Source organism: Astatotilapia calliptera, chromosome 10 (assembly GCF_900246225.1).
Source record: "Astatotilapia calliptera chromosome 10, fAstCal1.2, whole genome shotgun sequence".
In the NCBI taxonomy this organism is placed as follows: domain Eukaryota; kingdom Metazoa; phylum Chordata; class Actinopteri; order Cichliformes; family Cichlidae; genus Astatotilapia; species Astatotilapia calliptera.
In genome coordinates this window covers 11,519,250-11,540,559 of record NC_039311.1, presented here as the reverse complement: position 1 = coordinate 11,540,559, position 21,310 = coordinate 11,519,250, and the positions used below count along the sequence as shown (strand labels likewise).

The 21,310-nt window shown below is 41.5% G+C and overlaps 3 protein-coding genes across 4 annotated transcripts; 1 reads left to right on the top strand and 2 right to left on the bottom strand.

Moving 5' to 3' along the window:
• Window positions 1-1,940: 1,940 nt before the first annotated feature.
• rtn2b (reticulon 2b) lies at window positions 1,941-10,419 on the bottom strand. Its single transcript, XM_026183116.1, has 7 exons — window positions 10,331-10,419; window positions 6,093-6,300; window positions 5,842-5,980; window positions 5,430-5,499; window positions 4,711-4,757; window positions 4,482-4,540; window positions 1,941-4,358 (listed from the first exon to the last, which is right to left on the bottom strand). Exons 1-7 carry the CDS (start codon window positions 10,341-10,343, stop codon window positions 4,256-4,258), a joined length of 639 nt encoding a protein of 212 aa, XP_026038901.1. The 5' UTR covers window positions 10,344-10,419; the 3' UTR covers window positions 1,941-4,255.
• A 2,011-nt stretch (window positions 10,420-12,430) lies between these two features.
• Window positions 12,431-19,739, top strand: ppm1nb (protein phosphatase, Mg2+/Mn2+ dependent, 1Nb (putative)). 2 transcript variants are annotated; one of them, XM_026182729.1, is made up of 6 exons: window positions 12,431-13,253; window positions 13,466-14,037; window positions 15,493-15,610; window positions 16,074-16,188; window positions 16,286-16,349; window positions 19,686-19,739. In XM_026182729.1, exons 1-6 carry the CDS (start codon window positions 12,848-12,850, stop codon window positions 19,731-19,733), a joined length of 1,323 nt encoding a protein of 440 aa, XP_026038514.1. In that variant the 5' UTR covers window positions 12,431-12,847; the 3' UTR covers window positions 19,734-19,739. The 2 variants fall into 2 exon arrangements, with proteins under 2 accessions (XP_026038514.1, XP_026038516.1); XM_026182731.1 differs by lacking the exon at window positions 19,686-19,739 and adding an exon at window positions 17,317-18,416 and having other exon boundaries at window positions 12,432-13,253.
• Window positions 18,466-21,291, bottom strand: kcnk12l (potassium channel, subfamily K, member 12 like). Its single transcript, XM_026182732.1, has 2 exons — window positions 20,401-21,291; window positions 18,466-20,295 (listed from the first exon to the last, which is right to left on the bottom strand). Exons 1-2 carry the CDS (start codon window positions 20,912-20,914, stop codon window positions 19,295-19,297), a joined length of 1,515 nt encoding a protein of 504 aa, XP_026038517.1. The 5' UTR covers window positions 20,915-21,291; the 3' UTR covers window positions 18,466-19,294.
• Window positions 21,292-21,310: the final 19 nt, after the last annotated feature.

Sequence of the window (21,310 nt, the reverse complement as noted above, 5' to 3'; positions counted from 1 at the left end):
CACTCCTAAAGACACTCCTCCAACGCAAAAGCTACATCCATCTTTCATATACAGTCTATGGTGACACACTCTTGTCTATACAGTAAATATGTAGCTATAGCCAGCAATCTGTTAGCTTAGCTTAGCACAAAATTAGAGATACTAGGGGGAAAAGGGCATTTCACAAAAGGTCCAACTATTCATTTAATTACCTTTTGTTATAAGTTCTCAGTGTGTATTACTTAGGGTACCGAAGTGCTTTAGAAGAACTAACTGCATCAGTTTATATGCCAATACATGAGTAAAAGTGGTTAGAGACTAGATTAATGTCAGAGTTAGCCTGCAAAAATAAAGTTTTCTTTTTTTTCTCTGTTGGAGAGCATAAATCCATATTCTCAGTCACATCACCAGACCAAACTGTGAGGTCCAGTGAGACTAAATATTCTAGCTGGCAACACAGACATAAAGGGATTAAAGTACTTCTATCGCAGCCCTGTGATGTGCGGTTGTAATGTTATGATGCTGTTCTTTTTTTAGGAACAAAACATGTAGATTTGTAATCCTGTGGAGACTTAACCTACCACAAATCAGGGAAACGACGATATGCAACAGTACAGATTACTGTTTTTTGGTTTCATGTGCACTGAAGAAAGATGCTTGCATTGTTTTTGTTAAACTAAAATAGATTACATAGTTCATAATCCTGTAGGATATACAGTGTCTGATTATTATTGTGAGGAGCCAGAGAAAGAATATTTTTAAAGTGCCATTATAACATTTGGCAGGGGGGAGGGGATTCCCTGCTGATACGTGTATGCTGTAGTGCTCACATTCCTCCACTGTGACTAGATGGTTTTGAGCTATTTTTTTGACTGGCGTATGTATTAAAAGTGCATATTGTTGCCAAGTGTGTTCTCAGTTGGAAACATATCAAAACCACTTGAAAAGCTATAGGAATAGAAGAAAGAGTCTACTGAATTGCTGTGTGAAGACAGAACGCTCCAGATGAGGGTGTTCAGTGACCTTTTTAAAGTAAACACTCTGAGAGATGGAAGCTCTGAGTCACGACACGGGGAAACAAGAGAAGAAGTCCTTGAAGATTTGAAAAAGAGTTTGTAGTGACGAAAAGAGTTTGGTTTTATTTATTTTTTTAAGGGAAATAAAAATCATCTCAAGGTCACAGTCACATTGCAATTACTGTGACGCCCACATCAAAGAGAAAAGCTCTTATTATTACCGTGAGTCAGTGATGTGGTGTTTGTGCTGTGGAAAGCCAGAGCTCACGTTGTAATGACACCACAGTGAGGGTGGAGATGTTTGAAAGAAATCAGTGATTTGTTTAGATCAGTCCTCGTGTTACGGGCTCCTGCGAAGACTTTCCTAGGGTAACACCTAGTGGACAAATGGGTCAGCGCAACCCCCGATAGAGCGTGTGCATCACTGAATACATAATGCGACCCTTGGCTGCTCCTTGTCAGAGAGAATTAAAACTTGGGTGGCTGCAGTCTTACCGTCGAGCCTGTTTACACAGTGGAAAACTGCTAACCCTTTGGCACAGACGTCGTTTTCACAGCACAAAACTACAAGCGATGGAATAAATGATGCATTAATTCCATTTAGATGTTTCTCTATCAGAATCCTGGTGCTGTGATTGCTCCCGCCGTCATGTCTCACTGAGTGTTGTTACATTCTTTATAACACCAGCTGAAATATACACTATGAAAGAAGTTAGCTTAGGCAGTGGAGGAAAATTGATTAATTAAACACTACTGTGCAAAAGTGAAGAGTCACCCCTCCTTTCTTTATGTTTTGCTTCCTAGGAGCCAGACTTTCTTTTCATTTAAAAGTGATATTTAACAATGGATCTGATTTCAGAAGTTTTTCTCTGCTTCAGCTGATCCATCTGCTGTTCACTGAAGTCTCATCAGAAATGGTCTCAGTGGGGTGGGGTGTGGGGGGAGGCTGTCAAAAAGCCATTCTTAAGGAAGGGAAACAAGGAGAAAATGCTGACATATGGACTAAAAATCAGCTGCAACAGGTCTCTTGGACTGATCGATACTGAATAAAGTTGGTTTTACCAAATATTGACTTTCACGTTCAATGGAATTGTACAAACTGTTTTTGCCTTATATACTGTATTTTCATGTATACTTACTTAAACAAATAAACGAGGGGTTGAGCTCAAGAGTTTTGCATGGTACTGTTTGTGAAGGCACAGAGGAAACTCGTCTTTATTTGTAGTAAACAAGATTTTATTTGGGAGCAAAATTACAATAGAACATCACAATAAAAAAAAATCCATTACAAATACAGAGTAGACCTAAAACATGGGCTAGCAGATGATGCCTGACTTTAGGCAGCTGTTATTTAAGACCATGTGTTTATACTGATGATTGTTATTACAGTGACTAAGAGAAAAAAGTCTGCTAATTTCACACGCAAAGTGCGCAGTACCACTGATACTACACTAATTCTGATATTGCACTAATGCATCATTTATGCAATCAACAGTTTTTGTTTAGAATATCCACGTTTTACTGTTCTCTGTATACTGCAGAGGTGGGTAAATATGGTTGAAGATTAGAAAAAATACTCTTTCTAAAAATAAGACTTTTGAAAATAAATCGACAGAATATTGTTGGTAAATAAAAGCATAACTATCCAACATGAGTTTTACACGCTCATTAAGACACATTAGTATGAGCAGCAGCTTCTTTTTTATGGTCTAAAACACGGAGCGTTAGAGGCTTAAACGACACTGCTGACTACTGGCTCAGGCTTGGCAGCTGGTTGCTACAATAACGAAAGAGTTCACCCAAACTCTTCTTTCCCATTCGCCCACATGTCATGTTGTTTTCTGTGCTCATGTTTGTACAAAGTCACCTAATTGCTATGTTTACAGCATGTGGTAGCAACTACTTCTAGATAAGTGGTAAAAGTGTAAAAAGCATGTTTTATACTTCACAAACTGTAATGCTGTGGGGATATATTCATTATTTTGGGGGGAAAGAATGAAATTAAAGTCCACTATTTTGCCATCAGTGCTGATAATTCCATGAAATTCCTGAAACTGCACCAAATTTGACTATAACTGATTTAATGGCTTCCTCAAATGTTCCCTGAAAGCAGTTTAAGCATCTGGTTCCTGCAGTTATGGACATGTGATAATTGATTAGCTAGTTAGTGATGGCTTAGCAAGTCGTAACTCAAAACAATGGAAGATTAGTGAATACAGCCATAATACTAAATTACTCTACACAGCGCTGTACTCATATTTATATGCACAGCGAATCACAGAAGGTCAGAAGGACAATAAAGCAAGGAATGCTTTACCATTTGATTGACAAGTCATTAGCCAGGGAGAGTGTGGTGTCACCCAGTTACACAACGAAAACCGTCCCACACTCATGTCGTGTGGTTTAAAAAAACATGGCAATTTTTTTTTAAAAACATTGGGTGATTTCATGGTTGCTATGTCTATCTTTTGTATACAGTCTAAGATGTTATCTAGAAAGTGCCTTTTTGTGTTTTGATCAATCAAAATGAACTGCATTTACTACAAGAGTCAATATTCCTCCCACTTGTTAAGAGTTGTACTTTTTTTATTAGCAAACTGCTTTCCCCACAAATATGAGGTCACTGTTTGTTTCTAATTAAAAGTGATTAGCACTAAGATTAAAGGAGAACACTCTCATTATTTCTCATGTAAGTCTTTTAAAGGTTGTGGGGCTGGCTGCTTACCAAGCTTTTTCCTCGACTTAGCAAGTGCAGCACTATTAATGCTGATTAATAGCAGGCGATGTTCATGTCTTTTTATTCTATGAAGCTAACAATGAATGATGCTTCATAATAAAGGCAGCAATAATGCTGCAGGGCTTCATTATAAATACTTCCACAGTTTGACAGGAACACAGCGGACTAGTTATGTAAAAATACACTTGTTATTAAAGAAAAAAAAAAGCTGTGATGTTCTGTGCCATCCATAGCCCACTCGAAGAGTATGACTGTGTGAACTGGTTCTATTAGACGCTGCCCACAGAGAGCATCACAGTAACTAAAATTCCCCTCCTCATACACCTCCTCATCCTCTCCCTCCTTCAGTGAATGGCAGCTTTGTTTAAGCTGTCAGGATCAATTATATCTTGCTCCCATAAACAAACATCATGGTGGAGAAGTGGAAACGAGCAGCCCCTCCAGCCGCCCCCCAGAGGATGTGCCCTTCCAGTCTTTCCCCAAATCCCAAATGCTGGGTGTTTTCAATACGTGACCAACACAGTTACTTTGACTTGGCTTTCTGTTTGGGCACATTCACAGCTGAAATTGCAGGTTTTGGTGCAGGGGCTGGAGGGGGCCTCACCGAATCGTACACACTGGAGAACCTACAACAAAACGGGGGCATCACAATGAAGAAAATACCAGCACCGAAGAAAAAGCCACAATTTTGCTAGCATGACATGACCAAGAACAGAAAACAATATCACATAAATGGGTAGCTCACTTACAGGCTTTTGACTCTCTTTAGAAAAGCTCTGACGGCTCTAGCAATCCTTCTTATCCGCACCTGTCACCAAAATATCACAAAGGTCAGTGCAAACCAGCAATTTCTGCATCTTACATAGAATTACATGCGATTTTTACTAAGATATGTTTCTGTTTTGTTTGGTTTTAACTATTAATCAACTTTGCTGAATCATTTTCATTGAAATTTTTTTTAACATAAAATAAACTCACCTGCTGCTTTTTGTACAGCAAAGGAAGGGAGAAAACAGCGATCACAGCTGGACAGACAAATTATTCATGTAAATGACTGGACTGCTACTTTTAGAGCACTCTAGCTGAGCACTCTAAACACTTTCTACTACCAGCCACATTCATCCATTCACACACACATTTAGGCTCCACTTTCAATCTTTGTTTTTGAGAGCTTTGTCTAACATTCACACACACACACTTCAGTAGATGCATCAGAGGCAGCTCAGGGCTCAGTATCATGCTCAAGCATGCTTTAATATGCAGTGTTGAGGAGCCAAGGATCAATCTACCAACCTTCCAATCAGTAGATGACCCACTCTACCTCCTGGGCTTTATGTCACTTTAGCATTGCACAAAAATAATCTAATTGGTTCTAATGAAAACATTCTCCTACTTAAATAATTGGTGCAAACCAGTCATCTGAGGCGACTGATGGAGGCATGACTTCAAAAGGAACTTGAGGTTTGCAGTAAAAGTTATTCCTTAAATCTTAACCGTCATGTGCAAAGTGCTTTTTTCTGCCTAAACCCCGTCACACTTTAACTACTGAGATGATAGATCACTCATGAGTCTTACAAAGAGGAAGATACATTTGAAGGTGCTGGGAGCTTAATATATGTAGGTGGAGGAAAGAGACATGGAGGAAATTAGATACGTGTGTTAGCACAAAGCATAAGTATACAGCGGGTGCAACTTACCACTTATTACCAGGGTCAGTCCATTAGTTTGGATGCCAACATAGGTCAGCAGATACAGAAGCACAACAAACTGAGAGAAAGAGCACAGAAAAAGATTACTGAACAGTTTAATAGTTTAGTTTATTAACTGTAATTTGATTTGTGAATGATGCTGCTTTAATAAATGTCTCGCTGAGATTTAAAGCTGCTGAATGTAGTCTTGATCCCATGAGAAAATGAACACTGCATGGTGGCTCTGTTTAATTTTTAGCTGCTTTTAAGCAATATAGCCTGGATTAAAACAGTACAGCTGCTCAGAGCCCCACACGAGCGTGTGTGGTGTGTAGCTGCCACCAGGTGGCACCAAAGTCAAAAAGTCTTTTAATCTTGGCTTTGTGACATCTATACTATTGCTTTACCATCACACTCATACCTTAATAGAGTCAAATATGTTTTCAATGAAAATGAGCCGTTTGATTTCTGTGACAGCAAATGCGATCAGCAGCACCGTCTCCTCCACCAGCATCACCGTCTCCTTATTTGTCAGAGAGCTGTCGTAATCCAGACATGACCTAAGCACAGGATAACACATTTGTGAGAAAGTTCAACATGCTTCCAGAAAGCAGAGGAGCAGCATATTTAGCTGGAAAAGAAAAACCTGTGTGTGAACACTGATGGACTCACTGAAAGGGGTGAACCCCGGGGTTCCAGCGCAGGAGCTCCAGGAGCTTATAATAAAAACGGAGGGGGAAGGTGATGCACATGACACCCAGAAAGACGTTGGAGACCACAGTCACGGCACTAAGCTGGAACAAGCTGGCCAGACCGATTACCAGCCCTGTAAACACCACACCAGTCCTCCACATGTGGCGCCAGTACACCAGATCCACAACTGCAAAGCAATTAAGCACAAGACATCATCTTAAATGAGTGATGCACAGAGAGCGCGGTATATCTGAGTGAATATGCAACTGAAATGGGAAGTTGTTAAGCTTAAATTAGATACAGGCTAATGTTTCTTATACTTCATGACCTGACTGTGAAGCAGGGTTACCAAGAGTGGTAACATGACAGAAGGGTGTAGAGAAGTCGATAAAACTGGAGTGGAGATAAAACTAGCAACGAGGCAGTAAGTAGTTCAAAATGAGGAAAGTACTGAAAACCCAGGAAAAGAACTTATCTATCTCTACTTATTTTAATCCCACAGAGGTCAGTTATGTTGTTGATAATTTTACTTCTTCACTGTGTAGGACTCTGGATATTGTAGCTCCTCTTGAAAAAGACCTCCTACTATAACTCTCAAATCAAATATGCACCTTAAAGCAGATAACTCCAAAGCTGGAGAGTAAATAGGATCTCAGTAATTTAGAAGATTGTCATTTAGTCTGGAGAAATACTGCTGCTTTGTAAAAAAAAAAAAAAAAAAAAAAAAAGCCCTTCGTAAAGCTAGAAAACCTTACTGTTCATCACTGATTGAAGAACGTAAGAACAGCCCTAGGTTTCTCTTCATTAGTGTAGCCTGACTGACAAAAAGTCAGAGCACTGTTAAGCTAACCATTCCTTTAACATTAACATTAACATTATTTGAAGAATGTCAGTCAGGTTTCAGAGCTCATCACAGCACAGAAACAGCTTTAGTGAAGGTTACAAATGATCTTCTTATGGCCTCTGACAGTGGACTCATCTCTGTGCTTGTCCTGCTAGACCTTAGTGCAGCATTCGATACTGTCGACCATAATATCCTATTAGAGCGATTAGAACATGCTGTAGGTATTACAGGTACTGCACTGCAGTTGTTTGTATCATATCTATCTATTAGACTCCAATTTGTGCATGTAAGTGGAGAGTCCTCTTCACACACTAAGGTCAATTATGGTGTTCCACAGGGTTCAGTGCTAGGACCAATTCTGTTTACATTATACATGCTTCCCCTAGGCAGTATCATTAGAAGACATAGCATACATTTTCACTGCTATGCTGATGACACCCAGCTCTATCTGTCCATGAAGCCAGATAACACACACCAATTACTTAAACTGCAGGAATGTCTTAAAGACATAAAGACCTGGATGGCTGCTAACTTTCTGCTTCTTAATTCAGATAAAACTGAGGTTATTGTACTCGGCCCAGAAAATCTTATACATATGGTATCTAACCAGATTCTTACTCTGGATGGCATTACCTTGGCCTCCAGTAACGCTGTGAGGAACCTTGGAGTCATTTTTGACCAACACATGTCCTTCAATGCATATATTAAACAAATATGTAAGACTGCGTTCTTCCATTTGTGCAACATCTCTAAAATTAGAAATATCCTGTCTCAAAGTGATGCTGAAAAACTAGTTCATGCATTTATTACTTCCAGGCTGGACTACTGTAATTCATTATTATCAGGATGTCCAAAAAACTCACTGAAAAGCCTTCAGCTAATCCAAAATGCTGCAGCAAGAGTCCTGACAGGGACTAGAAAGAGAGAGCATATTTCTCCTGTTTTGGCTTCCCTTCATTGGCTTCCTGTTAAATCCAGAATTGAATTCAAAATCCTGCTCCTCACATACAAGGTCTTAAATAATCAGGCCCCATCTTATCTTAAGGACCTTGTAGTACCATATCAGCCTATTAGAGCACTTTGCTCTCACACTGCAGGCCTACTTGTTGTTCCTAGAGTATTTAAAAGTAGAATGGGAGGGAGAGCCTTCAGTTTTCAGGCCCCTCTTCTGTGGAACCAGCTTCCAGTTTGGATTCGGGAGACAGACACTATCTCTATTTTCAAGATTAGGCTTAAAACTTTCCTTTTTGCTAAAGCATATAGTTAGGGCTGGACCAGGTGACCCTGGATCCTCCCTTAGTTATGCTGCAATAGACGTAGGCTGCCGGGGGATTCCCATGATGCATTGAGTTTTTCCTTTCCAGTCACCTTTCTCACTCACTATGTGTTAATAGACCTCTCTGCATTGAATCATATCTGTTGTTAACCTCTGTCTCTCTTCCACAGCATGTCTTTTATCCTGTCTTCCTTCTCTCACCCCAACCGGTCGCAGCAGATGGCCGCCCCTCCCTGAGCCTGGTTCTTCTGGAGGTTTCTTCCTGTTAAAAGGGAGTTTTTCCTTCCCACTATCGCCAAAGTGCTTGCTCATAGGGGGTCATATGATTGTTGGGTTTCTCTCTGTATCTATTATTGTATGATCTACTGTACAATATAAAGCGCCTTGAGGCGACTGTTGTTGCGATTTGGCGCTATATAAATAAAATTGAAATGAAATAAAAATGAAATACAAGATCTTGAATAATCAGGCCGTATCACCCCATTAGCTCTCAAACTGTGTGCTTACTTGTGGTTCCTACAGTATTTAGAAGTAGACGGAGAGACAGACGCCATCTCCACTTTTAAGATTGGGCTTAAAACTTTCCTTTTTGCTAAAGCACATAGTCAGTGCTGGATCAGGTGAACCTGAATCCTCCCGTAGTTATGCTGCAGTAGGTGTAGTCTGCTGGCGGATTCCCATGATGCATTGAGTATTTCTCCTTCAATCACAATTCTTACTCTCTTTTTGTTTATACATCTCTCTGCATTTAATCATTACTTATTGTTAATCTCTGGCTCTCTTCCACAGCGTGTGTTTTGTCCTGTCTTCCTCCAGTCGCAGCAGATCGCTGCCCCTCCCTGAGCCTGGTTCTGCTGGAGGTTTCTTCTTGTTAAAAGGGAGTTTTTTGCTTCCCACTGTTGTCAAAGCGCTTGCTCACCGGGGCTATATGATTGTTGGGGTTTTCCCTGTTTTCTTGGTATTACTGCAGGGTTACATTAGGGTTACCTTACAATATAAAGCGCCCTGAGGCTGTTGTTGTGATTTGGTGCCGTGTAAATAAAAATTCATTCATTCGGTTTTGAAAACATATGAGGTATACAAAAGATGCCATGTGCTACTTTTGCTAGTACAGTGAATGTTTTAAACTAAAGTTAAACAGATGCTATGAGTTGCTGTATCATATTCTCCCTTTTCTCTCTGATAAGTCCCACTGTGGATATTTGAACTGTTTTGAGCCATAAATAGAGACTGAGACTTTTTCACATGGTCTCATAAAAGTCATCTAAAATTCTCTCTACCACAACGACCACAGCCAGCGGGTGTTTGAAAAATGGACACATTGTTATTTAAAGTGTGGATAAGAAAGAGAAAAGGGTAACGAAGACAAATGACAAAACAATTTTACAGAAAATGAAGGACACCCTCACCTCGTTTCATGCCATGCCATGCTCCTTTATTAAAGGAGAAAATCTTTCTGAATGAATGCTGTTTTTAATGGGATCTGTACATGTCTGAAAGTAAATCATAAATCCTTAGATTAGACACTAGATCCTTACCCACCAACATTACACGAGCATCCTAACTGCAGCACAAATTTAAGATCATTTTATGATTAAAACAGATTATTTAAAAGCAGCAGAGTATTGCTGGTTTTCATAGTTGGGTTTCCTGAGAATTATAAAAGTAGATGTATTCTTATTCATTTATAAAAACAGAAACATTAATGCTGTCACACCAGTGAAGTCACTTCAAAGCTGGGCACAAGTACGCCCTCTCATTCTTATCCGAATAACTGGAGTTATGTGTTATCAGAAGTAAAACAGCCCTGACAAGACAGCATTTCTTATCTCCTATAACAATTTAAGCCTTTACAAATAAAACAAACTACATTCAGTCAGCAGTGGGCTCTCATTTAGCTCAATCCCATTCAGCCCATCTGTCGACCAAATGAAAGACACACTGGATTCAGTGTTTAACTTGCCATCCTGCCTGCATTCACACCTGCACAGCAGAGGGAAAGTAAATAAATTCCCTTCTTCTCCACCTGACAGCTGCACTCTGACCCCGTCTGCTCTCCTTCACTTTACTTAAAGCTGTCAATATTGATTTCCTTACGTTTGGTGGCCATTTCAGCGGCGGTCCTGCTTGCTCTCCTCTCTTTCTTGTGCTTCCACCGTTGGCTTGCACTCCAGGCTTTTTTTGGCCACCCCAGCTCCGTCAGCAATATAAGGCCCGGCTGGCCTAATTTTATCCTGTATTGGATTCACACACACTCAAATTGGGAACTTGAGACTTGAGCATGTACATGCCCCACAGCTTGTAGAGGCTAATGCTTCCTCAACCAGTTGGTGGCTGATTTGCACACAGAGGCCTTTCCATGCACGACAGACCATGACAGTTTTTTTTAACGTAAAATGATCATCAATCCAAACTGATAAGAAAACAACTAATGTTAGCAGGAAGCTAATGCCAAAAGCTGCGTGCTACAGCACTGACATCAAGCTGAATACATACAGTCACTGCAGTCACTTGCCACGTTTTACAGATAAGCAAGAAAGATGAGTTTCTCTATAGATTTATTATTCACTCTGCACAAATATCCCTCATGACACCTTCTGTGTGTCAGACCAAAACACGGAGCCAAACTCGCCTCGCCATCTGTATATTTAACACTTTCACTCACACCTTTAAAGCTCTAAAGATAACATAAGAACAACCTTATAAAAGAGGAAATCCATGTTAGAAAAGCACAGGCTCAGATGTATACTATAAAAGGGAGCTGTACTAACATTTGTATTTTAAAAAGCCATGATGTGTTTGCTGTACGGTATTTAGTACGAATTAAGGGTGTTATATAACTGTTATTCAACAACTGATATATTGCTAATTAATAGTGTCTAATACACATATGAAAATAAAAGTATGTACTTTTTTTTGTATGCTCTTCTACATTTATGGTTGTAGAGGGCTATACTGACGTGTCCTATCCTAGCACTGTGGCTTCATATCAAAAGGATTCTTGCTGGACCCTTCTGAGTTGCATTAGGATGTTCTTCCTGTGCTTGTATGGCTCTCGACAGTTACTCTAGAGAGCCATGTAAGCAGAATAAGGGCATGTATGTTAGATTAACTGGTGATTCTACACTGATCATACATTCAATTCAGATTTATTTATATAATATAACTCCAAACCACAACAGCAGTCACCTCAAGGTGCTTTATACTGTAAAGTAAAGACCCAACAGCATCAAAGCGAAAACCCTAATGATCCGACGATCCCCTATGAGTGCAAGCACAATGGCAATGTTGTTCATGAAAACGAGATCTCTGCAGTGAAAATCTGACATTAGCGTGAAAAAAAGGATGGAGAGATAAAAACTGTTGATCAAGCCGAGGAACATCTAACACATCTATTCTGCCTCCTCTTGGCAGGTGGTGACAAAACAAACTAAGATGTTTATTTTTATGGCGTGTATCACTTTGACAAGTGGTTTTTACACCATCATGACTTATTAGGTGTTAAAAAAAAATCCTCCCTTCTTGTCTGATTGCAGCTTTACTAATATCTGTACCCAAGTCAGAGTAATGTGGAGAATTACACAGTGGTGATGTCACTGATGTTCACTGCACAGATGTAAGCTGTTGTTTGGGGAACGGGGCCAAACAAAAACAGCTGTAAGTCCTGTTATGGTGATTAATCATGAAAATAAAAATTGCAGTTTAAATGGCGAAGACACGCATATTTCTGCCTCTGTGATTATAAAACGCAGGAATTTTAAAAGTTTAAACAGTTTCAGTTTCTAAATAACATCAGAAAAAATAAGTAATAAAATAAACATTTCATTACTGAGCAGATATTGCAAAAAAAATACAGTCTATCTCCCGCCTAAAGAATGAACGCAGCTTTGATTTCAGGAAAAAACACCTGTGGTTTGAAGTGTATGTACTATTATTGTGTTTAATAAACAAAAAGATAAGGACAATATACGATCAGTTTAACAGGATCAACCTCCAACCTCTGTGTGTCTTCTTCAAACCATCTCACACTTTGTGCTGCGTGTCCGACAGTACTGTAATCCACAAGCCTATAATCCCGACCGATCAAAGGTTGAGATTAGGAAAGATGTGGGAGGGGCAGAGAGCTGCAGACAGGAGGATGGTGAGTGAGAGTGAGCGCAAACATGACAGTGGCAAAGCAAGCCAGGCAATGATTGGTGCGCACAAATAGCCAGCCAATCACAGCACGGGCAGGGAAAATAACAAGGCAAGGGAGAAGCTGGTGAAAGAGGGAAGAGCTATGAAAAAGCGAGGGAGAAGGTGAAATCTCAGCAGCACAGAGAAGAGGCCAAACAAGCAGGAGCGGAAGGATGATCGGAGGTGAAAGCGCTGATCAGTGAGGTCTCCAGAGAGGGAGAGGAGAAGAAAGAGATGAGCAGCAAGAGGGGGGTAAGCAGCCAGCACACACAACATCCATCAGCTCAGGCAGCCATGCTCTGAGCCCTGGAGCAGCAGGGCTACGCAGACACTGCACAGGCCCCACATCAGGCCTATAGCTCAGCCCTCCATCCCGGCCAGCAACACCGGGGCAGGGACAAGACAAGATTCCCTTCACAACACCTGTGCATAAAAGCCATGAGGACAGCCAGGAAGGGCAGTGTAGAGATGCCTGCGTTTGTGCGCCAGCTGGTGAAAGAAACAGAAAAGAGGGTCAGCTCTTTCTTCAAAGGGGGCCGTGGAGGAACAGCAGAAGGAGAGCAGCAAGGGGAGGGGGAGAAGGAGGAGGTCATCCCCAGCCCCTACCTAGACCGGCCAGTCCTGGACAAGCTCACAGAGGAGGGCTGCGCCCGCTGGGGCCTCACCTATGCCCTAGGAAGTATGCAGGGCTGGAGGGCCAACATGGAGGACTTCCACAACTGTGTGCCACAGCTGGGTGGAGAGCTAGCTGACTGGAGCTTCTTTGCAGTGTTCGATGGCCATGCAGGCAGCACGGTGGCTCAGTACTGCTCCCAACACCTTCTGGGTCACATCCTGGCTACGGGTGAGAGATCTGTTCAGTGACACCTGACAGTGTGTGTGGGTGTGTGTGTGTGTGTGTGGGTGTGTGTGTGTGTGTGTGGGTTATCTTATAAGGATATTATTTTATGAGATATTCAGAATTTTAAACAGGCTGGTGATTTTCCTTTGTTATTAGTCATCAATATGATGACTGCTATAGCTGCTGGGTTCAGAAAATACTGTTTGTGCTCACAGATGGAATAGGACCAGAAGATGACCCGCCAAAAGTGAAAGGGGCCATCGAAGAGGGCTTCCTCCAGACAGACAAGCACCTGCACTCTGTGGCCCGTCGAGAGGGCTGGGAGAGGGGTGGCACCACTGTGGTGGCCACTCTCATTTCGCCATATTACATCTACTTTGCCAACTGCGGTGACTCAAGGGCCATGCTGTGCCGGTCTGGGCAGGTCTGCTTCTCCACTGAGGACCACAAACCTTACAGCCCTCTGGAGAAAGAACGTATTGAGAGCGCGGGTGGCTCCGTGTCCCTCCAACGGATCAACGGCTCCTTGGCAGTGTCACGCGCTCTGGGAGACTTCGGCTACAAGGGGGCAGAGAACCGGACCCCGAGCCAGCAGATGGTTTCACCTGAGCCAGAAGTGTGTGTGGTGGAGCGCTCGCCGGCAGATGAATTCCTGGTGCTCGCCTGTGATGGCGTGTGGGACACCATCAGCAACGAGGAGCTGTGCGCCTTCATCCACAACCGGCTGCGTGTCTGCACCGACCTGAGGGACGTCTGCACTCAGGTCATTGACCTCTGCCTCTATAAGGTCAGCACTGTTACACATACTTACTGCATGCACTTGTGTTGCTGTTCAGTAGTCTGAATAACAAATCCTTTCAACTGATTAAAAACACAATTTCAGTTTCAAGCTGAGTTACATAATTTTTAATCAGCTTTGAATTTTATGGCTTCTAATCAAGTAAAGTAATCTACTACAAGACTGACTGTGTTTTTAAACAAAGACATAATGGACTGGATATTCATTTTGATATAAGGTAATGGGCTCTGCTTCCTCTTTTAAAGATAACCCTTTAAAAGTTCTGAGGTTGTAAAGGGTGCAGAGTCACACGTGGAAATATTTTCCTACTACATAAATGTTCATCTCTGCAACTAAAAACTTATCTTGAGGTAAAACTGTTTTAAATCAAAAATAAGCACGAAGTCACCATTAAAGTTTGGCCCATGTTGGTCCTGAGAACCCACTGAGTTTTAGGAAAAAACACGAGATAAAACAGAAGCAGACTAAGTGAACTTCCTCACTAATTCTATAGCACATGCAGCATATTTGTGAAAGGTGCTCCAAAGTCAATAAACACATCCATATATGGAAGCTTAGAATATAAAAGTTTTTTTTTAAATCCATAGATAAGTAATGTTCTTCTTAGAGTGTGCTAATGTAAGCTCTCAGGGTCACTTTCTCATGGAGCTGAGGGGAGCTGCAGAGTGAGATGACAACTGAGGCCCGAGCAGAGGCACATACAAGACGTGCGCCTTTTGTTAAATGTCTTGTTTTCTTCTTAGTTTAAAATGTCATGCCAGTCCTGTGTGGTTAAATGTGGCTTTTCCTGATCCTTTTCAGCAAGTTCTGCCATACGTATCAATCCATTTACAGCCTACAATTTAAAATGAACAGGATCTTTGGCTGAAATGGCAAAAGTTAAAAATTTAAAAAGCAAGACTGACCTCAGCTTAAGCTTTGGTTTAGTCTCACTGAGACTGCCGCTGCTGTTCATGGTACAACAGACTATCAGACAGCCTTAAAATAGACTGCAGGGGTGTCGGAACAGGTTACATCGCATTATTCAGGGTTCCCATGAGGCCTAATTACCGACACTCTCGCTCAGAGATTTTACAGAATGTTACAGGAATGTAACGAAAGAAAGTAGATATTGGATTAAAATTACATGGCAGATTACAAGCACAGAAACACATTAAGATAAACTTGAGCCACATGTGCACTCTGTTGGGTCCTCATATCACGCTTATGTAACAGTGCTTCAGCTTGGATGTGCACAATGACCTCAAAATGTCATGCCTTCTTCCGCACTCCATTTCCATTTTGCAGCTCCCCTGAGTCTGTGTGACATTGGAGTGCAAACGCTGATGTGAAAAAAAAAAAAAGATCTATTTGTAAAACTGCTCAAGTGGGATGTTTCGTGAGTTGACATTTGTAAGGTCAGCCATCATTACTCACCTCTGCTGATGCCGTTTTGTTCCACAGGGCAGCTTGGACAACATCAGCATCATCTTGCTGTGCTTCCCTGGAGCCCCCCAGCTGTCAACAGAGGCATTACACCAGGAGGCTGAGCTGGAGGACCTGCTGGAGTCCAAGGTGGCAGGTGTGTGGGTAAAGATGCTTTGCAAAGGACAGTGACAACCTTCATATTAGCAACCTGGAGTCTGTTTTTGCCATGGTGTAATGTTTCAATTCTCTTTGGTGTTTCAATGGTTTGCAAAAAAAAAAGTTTGAACGATTTGTTAATCAATGTTGTTTTTCCAAGATAATTATTTAAATGATTTCTGACATCACGTGTCTTGGGTAAAAAACAAAAGCAAAACACCAAATCTGTGATTCTTGCCATGAACCTATTTACTTGTGAACACGGGCACTATCATTTATTCTGAGTAAGTCCCACATTTACCCTAGTGTGGTAAATACTCATTAGAAATCCTGATGTGTATTGATCCACAGCTGAAAATAGTCCTAAAAACTCTGCTCTTTACAGACTTTTGCCTAAATCTAAAGTGTCCAGTGTATATTAGAAAGAAACTCTCTAAAAATGCATCTTTCTTTTTAATCAGAGATTTATGATGAGCTGTGTGCCAGAGGGGAAGAGCCTGAGCTGCTGTCCGTCCTCACAGTTCTTGCATCCACTGTCATCCCTGGATTACCACCAGGTGGAGGCATACAGAGCAAGTAAGACACAAATGAGCATCTATGTGCATTTGTGCATGTAAACCACGTTCTGCTGGATGCAATAGTGATTACATTGTGTTACTTCTGTGTGTTACAGGAGGAACTGCATTATCTCTGCTTACTATCAACAACGTGATGCGCACAAGCCCATGATACCAAATGTGAGTGACAGTTACAATTAGGTCCATACGTTTTTGGACAATGAGACTTTTTTTTTGATAGTTTTTCCTCTCTGCACCAACGCAGTGGATTTTAAATCAAACAGTAGAGATATGATTGTAATGTTTCTTCAGCTTTAATTAAAGAGGCTTTACAACAGGATTTACAATAATGTGCAAACCACTGGTTACAGTCAAAAACAAGAATGCAGGATTAGACTTTGCCCAAAAAACACGGTTCTGTAAAAAAAAGAAATGTGTTATGGCATGGGCCTGTAAGGCTGCCAGTGGAACTGGGTTATTAGTGTTTATTGATGATGTGACTGCTGATAGAAGCAGCGGGATGAACTGTGAGAGTACAAAGCTGTACTCTCAGCTCAGGTTCAGCCAAATGCTGCAAATCTGATCAGGCAGCACTTCACAGTGCAAAAAGATAAGGACCTAAAGCATTGTGCAAAGGCAACCCAAGAGTTTCCTAAAGCACAGAAAAGGAATATTTTTCAATGGCCAATTCAGTCAACTGATCTCACTGGGACAGAGCATGCTTTTACTAAAGTGACTGAAGACAATAGTGATGGCAGAAAGACCCACAGTCAAGCTGCAAGTGAAGGCAACTGCAGTAAAGGTTTGGAAGAGCATCTCAAGGGAGGAAAGAGCATTTATTGGTGTCAGGGGCCTCTCTGTCTACAACCAAGCAAAGGATTTTTACCTGAGTCATAAAAACAATCCTCATATGCACATTTATGGTAAAACCATGTCTGCACAGTCAATGCAAACTTTTTTGATAAACCCCTTGAATTAAAGCTGAAAGGCTGCACTGTAATTATATCTTGATTGGTTGATGTAAATATCCACTGTCATGATGTAGAAAGGCAAAAAAACAACTAATGGACCTAACAATACAAGTAAAAAGACATTGTTATTACACAGTGAGCTCACTCTTTGTTACTTTATCTGTCTGTCTGTTCAGGGTCTGGGAGGCTCTTGAGAAGGCCAAGGGATTTAGATTTTGTCTCCAAAGTTCCTCAAAGGAAAGGGACTGTAATAAATGTGAATATTAAACCTGTTTTTTTTTTTTTCATGTGTGCAGTTTCACAACAAGACAATGGTGTTTGTTAGCAGCACCATCTTGTCATGACAAAAAAAATGCAAAAACAGATCTAGTAAAGCCTGATACTTTATATTTATACAAGAAAGATATTTTGTAAAAATGACTCAGAGACACTGACCCAGCAACCAAACCTCAACCTCAATAAACAGAAAGTGCAGATGACAAATTGAACTGAATAACAACCAACTGTGGCGTAGTTCGTTTTCATTGGATAAAATAAGAAAGATTAGTACATGCAGGGTTGCATTTTGAAAATTATGATTTAAGACTGTACATATGTGTGTGTGCATGTGTGTGTGCGTATTAAAGAATGAACAGGTTTACCTTTCCTCTTCAGGAAACATTGTCACCATTAAATAAAACCTAGCATGCAGCTAACATGTGTCCATTTGTTGTGACAGGAAATGCTAGTAGTTCATGAGACAGCTCGTGGGGATGCGCACAATCTTTTTCCCTCGTTGCTGTGAGTGAAAGGCAAATAAACTCATTAGATATCTGACTACTCACAATTCATGTCACGGGATCTAAAAACGTTTTTGACAAAGTGTTTTACATTTTCAAAAACAAGAACAAAATATGTCAAATTTGAAATACCTTACAAATGGAACTAAAAGTCTCCCCCCTAAAATGCATCCCGCTGTGATTACTGTCTAAATTTACATGAATGCGTTCAGCATTTACACAATTTGCAATTCTTTCTAAACATATATTATTTCTAAACACATTCAAAGGTAAAGTTTACATGAAATGGGATTTTCTCCATGAACTGATGCCTTATTCCCCTTTTTTACAGCTGACAAAACAAACAGCACCAGAGCGGGTCAGTTTCTGGATGAGTTATTTTACTGCTTACTGCATTGTAACATTACGTCAGCGAGTCATTTTCTGTGTTACATTAAGGAAATTACATTAAGTGTCACTATTGTTTTAAATCTAAATAAAGAATATTTGTCTGATGACTTGCTGTGCTCGTTTCTTAAATAATTCATTTTGAACACAGTGAAGACAAAGTATGAGCGGCGACTGCCGAAAATGGGTGATTATGATTTCTATGGAAGTTTTTAACCTCACACTCATCATCTACTCACAAAAACCCTCCTTATAAATGAATGAATTACAAACGGCTTTTGTTGCATAGTAAAGGATTTCATCTAGTTACCTAAATCTTTCTCTCTGCTCTGCTGACGTGATCCTGTGACTATCTGCAAAGCCCTCGTTGACATAAGGACGTCCTCTAAGAGTCATGTTTCATTAGATCTCAATTGAAAACCCTGGCTCTCTTTCATGATTACTCTGAATTTCAATGACGTCCAATTGAAAAATGTCTTTCTTGGTGCTTCTGAGCTCCTGCAGTTTGTTTGAGAAGCTCTGTTTAAATACAAATCATATTTGAACTGTTTTATATATGCAGCTAGTTATCTAAGAGGAGATATTTTGGTTTCTACGTTCACTAACCACCTTATGTACAACGTTGTCTTCTGAGGAGCTCAGGGAGGGGGACATGTGCAGTGTCCTTAAATCAGCAGTCCTCTTTAAGTGCTCCTTCAAAGCTTCTCTCATCTGATTGCGTTTCTGTGAGTCAGTCACTTCAGGACATCAAACCCCTCTTCAAATGATGCTGAAGTCTTTAACACATATTTGTCCTTTAACTTCCTCTTTCACCTCACCAAACAGCGTATGAACAATTATTTGCTATCTACAGTCTGCTTTTCAGAATATTCTATTCTTGGATATTTTTTAATACAGAACAAATTACTCATAATAAAAAAACAATCCTAAGGAAATGTAAGGCTTAAATATAGAGAACCCAAAGAACAATTGAGGTGTTGTTATGATGCTATCTATCCACACTGGTTTCCTGTAAGCGATTATTCATAATCCCCAGTGCTCCCACACCACCAGAGAAACCATTCTGATGGCTGTAGCTCTGCCGCGGGCCCTGGTGAGCTGTTTCACTCAGCTGTTTCTGCAGCAGTGCCAGAGACACCTTGTTGGACACCATGAACTCATTCACTGAGATCATCTCCCCTGACAAACGACGCCCCACTTGTACTTCAGCCAACGCGCCCGCATCCGTCTCGCTGTCGCACACAGTCTCAACCGAGCCGTCTGTGTAGCGGTGGTGGGATGAGATGGGCTGCACGGCGTTGCGTTTGATGCGTTTTGGCCTAAAGTGTGCCAGTTGACGCAGTTGACGCCTCTGTTTGTGATTTTTGTTGTGGAGACAGGGGCAGCAGAGCCACCAGCAGCCAGGGGTGGAGCAGGAACAGAGCTGATGCTTCCCTGAGCAGACCAGCTTTCCCAGGATCCAGTTGAGAGTCTGCTTGATGACGATAGAAATGACGTTGAAAAGTGAGTAGATGCAACAAACCCCCATTAAGATGAAAAGGCAGTTTCCAAACCGGTAGGCCTCCTGAGATTCGTACTGCTGCCTCTGGCTGCTCACCAGGTCCCCGAAGCCAATGGTGCTGAAGGCCACGAAGCAAAAGTACAGAGAGTCCACGTAGCTCCAGTTCTCCATGGAGCTGTACAGAGTGGAGGCACTGCAAGCAATCACAACAGATGCTATCCCTAAGATCAGCATCACGTAATAGACGGATGGCTTCCATCCTTCCAGACTGTCCTCTTCACCAGATGACTCCTCCCTGCTCGACACCACCCCAACTCCAGCACACCTCAGCCGACGCTCATGACACCAGCGCATGATGTAAGCTAACATGGTGATGATCCTCTCCAGGAAGAGGTTAAAAAAGAGGATAGTGGCAGCACAGCCAATGAGACCATAGAAGATTAGGAATATTTTTCCTGCTATGGTTGCTGGTGTGGTCATGCCAAAACCTTAGAGAGAAAACACAAAATACAAGGTTAAATAAATGATCACAGCCGTGAGCAACATTCCAAAACTGAAGAAAAATCTGGAAAAAAAGTTAAGTGGAGACTTACCAATAGTGGAGACCACTGTGCCCACAAAGTAGAAAGCTCCAGAAAAGTCCCAGCGTGGCCTTAATGCGTCCACCCTGATGCCAGCTCCGTTTGCCTCCTCATACTGCCTCAGCAGAGTGTGCAGGGCGCCCAGGTTGACCCTGTATCTCCTGGTGAAGTTGTCCAGCTGCTGTTTCCACAGGAGGCGTGCGCGGAGCTCAAATGGGTGTTCCAAGGCTGAGAAGATGGCAGCTCCGCACAATAAGTAGAGCAGGATGAGTCCGGCCAGCAGGCAAAAACGAGCATTGTCCTCTTTCATGGGCGCTCTGGGGCAGCAGCAGCAGCTACCTGCAGCCCTCCTCTTAGCCATGAGCACAGCAGCAGCAGCGGCGGCACAGAGACACCACTGATACAACATGCACCGCCTCTGCCGGCGCTGCCAAGTCACAGACTCACCGTGCGTGTTACATGCATCAACAGGCACAAATATACATGCACTAGCAGAATGAAACTTCTGGTTTAAACACGCATGCATACATTTGGCTCTAACATCTCACAGGCAAGCTTTCTGAAGAAGTTTTTGAGGACAGGTTGATCGTTTTGTTGAAAAAATTTCACATCAGACGAAATATCTGTAATAAAATGAGCAAAAAAATAACAATGCAGATGCAGATTAGTCAGATGCGGTTGCAAAATCTTAAGTTTAATAGGTTCCTTTAACATGACAAATTGTCAGAAAACACTTCTTGTAAGTAGCAGTTTATGTCTTATAATCCACATAACATAAAATACTGAATGTTTAAAGTAAATAAAAACCACAGTACCTGGTCTCGCTGGCAGCACCGTTCACTTAAGCGCTGCAGATCTGCGTGTGCTCATTCCATGGATGTTCTGAACAATGACCAGCCAAAGGAAGCCTCTTGATTTTGTA